The following is a 5,465-nucleotide window of genomic DNA, read 5'->3' as shown; positions in this document are numbered from 1 at the left end:
GTACTTATCGTGTTCTTCTTTGTTTTTTTACACGATTGCAATTTCAAGGTCTAACTTGAACTTTGCAAGTTAATGAGCGTTCCCCCAACCGTTTCCTGCATATATTTCACAATAAAAGCATTTTTTGAGAGCTGAATGACGTATGCCCACTGAGAATCACTGCTCTACCGTGACAGCTGAGACCATCCTTTGGATGCAACATCAAAACCTTCCAGTAAATAATGTGCCTTTTTGACATGTGTGCCTTCCATTTCTTCTGTTGTTGCATACATATGATAGAAAGACAAAAGATTTTAAAATTTCCTGCTTTTTGATGGCTCACCTGTGTGTTGTTTCATAATTAATTAGCCCATAAAGAGACTGAACAAAAGAAAAGCAAGAGGCAGCAACTTGTGAATCCACTAAGGTAATTAACATCCCTCCCTCAACCTGTAACATGGCATCTTTCTCAGAATAATTGCCTCTGGTGCCCTCAGGGGCTCTGTAGTTCTGTGTTTGTATGTTTACTCAAAGAAAGGTAAGTTTGAGTGAGTTATATTTAGAGCAGAACTAGATTTCAAGACTTTTAACATATTTAAGTAGCTTGTGAAAAATATGTGAAATAAATATCAAACAAGTACTGTGTAAAGCATAATCAAATAAGGGAAGCTGGCCATTGTTATTTTGTACATTAACTATTCCAAAACACTTTATTGTATTGTACAAACCACCGTCATTGACATATACTCATTGACATAAAGGTTTAATGTATGGGTATGCAACTATGTGGCCTCTATTTGTCAGCATCTTTAGGATGTCAGAATGGAATGGTTTAATGTAAAATAGATGCATCCCCTATGGTTTGTTTAAAATAGCTGCATTCATTACTATATAAGGCTTTAATCATGAAACCTAGCCAAGCAAAGATCAAGGGAGTTAGTAAGTTATCATTTTCCATTCTGCATTTGGATGCTCAGGGGGCATCACCCACTGAAAACATGACTACCAAATTTGATCCAAAAATATAAGCCTCACAGGCAGATTACATGTGGGCTATGTTAAATATTGATAGCTATTGAGAACACGTCTTTTTTTTCTTAAGTTTAGCGTTCCACAAATGATTCACAAGTGATTTCTATATTAACTTTGGAAAAGAAGTGTTAGTGTATTTACCTATTTTTGGTCGGTACCTCCACAAATATTAAGATGGTGGTTACAGAGGGGGGGGGGGGCGTAGTCTTGATGACCCAGGTTCAAACCCCTGGATTGCAACCAAGGTCAAGTTCAACAAACAACAACAGCTGACCAATGTGCTGGGCAAGTGGAAAGTGGAAAGAAAAAAACAAAAAGGACAATGTAGAACACATAAATGAAATACAACAATCATGGCGAGTTAAAAGTTAGTGGGTAAAAATGAGTTTTAAGACGAGATTTAAAAACAGCCATAGAAGGAGTCAGGCGTATGTGCAGCGGCAGCTCGTTCCAGAGTTTAGGGCCAGTTACTGCAAAGGCCCAGTCACCCCTGCTCTTTAGCCTGGAGGGGGGAACTGTTAGGCGAAGTTGGTCAGCTGACCTACAGTAAGAGCCCAAGAAGGTCTATGGACCTTTAAAAGACCTGAGAAAAAAGATGGTGCAAGACCATGTAAAGATTTTAAAAAAAATTAAATAATTTAAAAATTGATCCTATAACGGATGGGGAGCCAATGAAGAGCTGCAAGCACGGGTGTAATATGGCCCCGCCTTCGCGTTCTGGTGAGGAGGCGAGCTGCAGTATTTTGAACCAGCTGCAGACGGGACAGGGAGGAACAGCTAATGCCTGCATACAGTGCATTGCAGTTGTCTAGGCAGGATGACACAAAGGCGTGTAAACTTTCATTTGTGAAAGGGTTTAACCTTGGACATATGCCTCAACTGGAAGAAACTAGATTTTACAACTGCATTCATTTGTTTTCTCCATTTTAAAGTTAGAGTCCAAAATTACACCAAGGTTTTTGGCAGTATCTTTGACTAACTTTTGCACAGACTCATATCCGGCACTTTAAAAACCTCATATTGTACATTTTTGCTTTTTTGCATTTTCTCTCTTATATATTTGCTTTTATATTTGTATTGTATTGCACCAATCACCACAACAAATTCCTTGTGTGTGTTTAACAAACTTGGCAATAAACCTTTTTCTGATTCTGATTCTGATGTGGCTCTAGGGGTCCTAAATCTACATATGAGTCACAGGCAGCACTGGGACGAAAAACTAGGACCTCCATTTTATTCTCATTAAAGTTTAAAACGTTTAAAGCCATCCAGGCTTTGATGTCCTCCGGACAGTCTAGTAAACGTTAAAAAGAGTGGGAGTCGTTATGTTTTAATGGCATGTAAATTTGCGTGTCATCAGCATAGCAGTGAAAAGAGATATTTTCTAAGAATGGAACCCAGGGGGGAGCATGTACAGGAAAAAAAGTATAGGCTCCAGAATAGACCCTTGAGGAACACCAAAAGGGAGAGGAGCAGAGGGGGATACCGATCCCTCCAGGCAGACAGAAAAACTTCTGTCTGTTAGGTAGGATCTAAACCATTCAAGAGCAGTGCCTCTGATAACCACACTGTGTTCCAGATGGGAGATTAAGATGCCGTGATCAGTGTCAAATGCAGCTTGTATCTCCTCCAATGATGACTGTGTTGTTTAGGTGATCAGAGATTGAGGTATTAGCAATACATAAGTTCATATTTTGAATGCATAAAACTAATATCATAAATCTACCCTCTGGATCTACATGTGTGTCCTTTACAATAAAATTCACAATATTAAAGAGTTTAAAAAGTTTCATTGGAGTGAATGTTATATGTAAGTGAGTGTGCTGCATGAGCCCATGTACCTAGAGTGTGTGATGCATGTGTGCGTGACAAGTAATTCTATATAAGTGCCTTGTTTGTTTATACTGATATTCTAAGATAAAGAGAAAGCAGGTTGGGACATAATGAAGAAAAACAGGACAGAAGGGAAACAGAAAACTGGGGAAAAAAGCCTGAGGTGGAGGGTGGGAAACAACCCTGACCATAAACAAAACGACCAGTGTGTGCTGTGTGTATGAAGCTATATTAATTGCCAACAGTGAAGGAATACTTTATACTTTTCAGGAGTTCAGAAGAACCAGGGAGTAGTGTTCACGTCGCGGAACAGCTGTGCGTTGACGTAGAGCTTGTCAATGCAGATGACCGCCCGATGCCCTCCATGAGTCTCCTCTGGATCGGAATCAGGACCCTGCGCACTCCAGGATCTCTCGGGGGAACTGGTCATTCACGCTGAAGGCCAGCCCACGTAGCTGTGGTCCGCAGATCCTCACTTGCTCTTTCTGCTTGAAGGGTTCAAACTTGGTCACCATCATTCTTGGTCTCTGGCCATCTGGTCTTCTCCCTCCCAGGTGATGCACCCGATGGAACGTGATGTTTTCTACAAATTCTTCCGACAGTTTAAGAAGATCCCGAAAAAAACGAAATGTCTCTCACACTCTGGGCCTGCAGGTCAATGACCTTGATGGTTTTATTGACCTTTTGGAGACAGCTCATTTAATCTGTGAGGGAATTCACCGTTTCCTTCAGGCAGGTGTTTTCTGCTGCCAGCGCCTGCACCTGTTGTTGGCTGAACTCTGGCGATTCACGCAGAGCCTTTTCTTTTCTAAGGAAAGGACTTTGCTGTTCTTTTTGGCTGTGGCCTCAGGCACCTGTCGACCCATGTCTTACTTGTCGGTTTGTTTATTTGTTCTCTTGGACCGGCTATACTGGAATTAATTGCCCTTCGGGGATAAATAAAGTTTATTGAATTGAATTGAATTAGTAGTGATTAAGTCAGTCCCCCCCACTCCACCAACACACATATCCGCATAGACAAAATATGAAGGGGAAGAAGTGTTACCATACATTTTTCGACTTCAAGAACTGATGTTTGTGCCCTAACAATGATAAATGATATCTCTCGGTTCTAGTGTTAAAGACCCCATAGTTCCATAGTTTCCAAGCAAAGTACTTTGCTCTCAGATGGCAGGTTAACTTGTGGTCCCTGGAGTTCCTAAAAGTAGAATGGGAGATAGAGTCTTCAGTTTTCAGGCCCCTCTCCTGTGAAACCAATTGTCAGTTTGTTTGGGCAGCAGAACCCCTCTCTAACTTCAAGAATAAGCTTGAAACTTTACTTTTAATAAAGTTTATAATAATGGATGGCTCAGGTATCCTGAAACATTCCTTGGTTATGCTGCTATAGGCCAAGACGTCTGGCAGGCCTCCTGTGATACAACTCTCATCACTCTGTTCTCTTCTACTCCAACTCTAATGAAACTATTGTTGCAGTTATTAACCTGTATTCCTTTTTCCCAATAGGTGTTCCTGTTCTGTTTTCATTGCTGTTCTCTCCTCTCTCCTGTCGTCTCAACCCCAAATGAGTTGAGGCAAATGGCTGGCCTTGCTAAGTCTTGCTCAGCCAGAAGTTTCGTCCTGTTAAAGCTAATTGCGCTTTTCCACTAGTACCTACTCAGCCTGACTCGCCTCGGTACGGCTCGTCACGCATCGCCCCGGCTCCACCCGCTTTGTCCTCATTTGTTTTTCCACAGCCAGGTGAGAAGTGGGGGGGTTGGGGTGAAGCTGCTGTGACGTACTCCATTGCGCAACCCCTTTGTTTGTGTCGGCGCTGATGAGAAAATCAGCTGGAGCCGCGAGCGGCTCAGAGTAAAACAGAGCTCCTGGTAGATCTGATCGTTCCTTATCGCCCGTCTACATCCCTTTTTTTTTTTTTTTTTTTTAAATATCTTTTTATTATTTTATAATAGCCCCGACAAGCATTGACAAAACAAAACAAAACAAGAAAAAACAAACAAAAAAAACAAAAAACATCCAAATACAGACAAAAAATAGACGCAGACAATGCTTAATAAATACAGTGAATACATGAGATAGCAGCAACATTTTTGACAAATGGTCAACTCAATTAGTGAGTCATGTCAGTCCATATTTTCTCCCCCTAATTGATTTAGGAGTGGAGACCACAGTTAACGGAACATTTGTTCTCGGCCGTGTCCATTTTTTTGCGTAATATGTTATTGTAATTAGCAGTCTGTATTTCTTTGAGTCCATTCGTATTTCTGGCAGTTCATTTAATAAATAGGCACTTGGGGATAAATCAAATTGTGTCGTCAATGCAGCTTTTGTAAATGAGTGGATAGAGTTCCAAAATCCATTTAATTTTTCACAATACCAGAACGTATGCGCGGAAGTACCTTTATTGGTTTTACATCTGGGACAGTTTGGTGAATTGTCATTTGAAATTTTATTCATTTTTACTGGTGTTAAATAAAATGTATGAATGAATTTAAAGTTGGTTTCTTTAATTTTGTTACTTGTAAATGGGAAATGTATTCTGTCACAGATATTAAGCCAAATGTTTTCGTCAAATTTAATTGCTAAGTCAGTTTCCCAGATCTCCAATAAAGGTAAAAAAGATG

The 5,465-nt window shown here is 40.4% G+C and overlaps 1 protein-coding gene across 1 annotated transcript in view; it reads right to left on the bottom strand.

The window, feature by feature from the left end:
- The window catches only part of lrp1bb (low density lipoprotein receptor-related protein 1Bb), a 520,571-nt gene extending 517,209 nt beyond the window's left edge, over window positions 1-3,362 (bottom strand). Inside the window, exon 1 of the mRNA XM_061722939.1 lies at window positions 3,238-3,362. Coding sequence (XP_061578923.1) covers window positions 3,238-3,362 — 125 coding nt within the window. The remainder of the gene's footprint in view (window positions 1-3,237) is intronic.
- Between the last annotated feature and the right edge of the window lie 2,103 nt (window positions 3,363-5,465).

The sequence above is a fragment of the Cololabis saira genome, chromosome 6 (genome assembly GCF_033807715.1).
Source record: "Cololabis saira isolate AMF1-May2022 chromosome 6, fColSai1.1, whole genome shotgun sequence".
Taxonomy (NCBI): Eukaryota; Metazoa; Chordata; class Actinopteri; order Beloniformes; family Belonidae; genus Cololabis; species Cololabis saira.
Note: the sequence above shows the minus strand (reverse complement) of the source record. Positions and strands in the feature narration are given on the sequence as shown.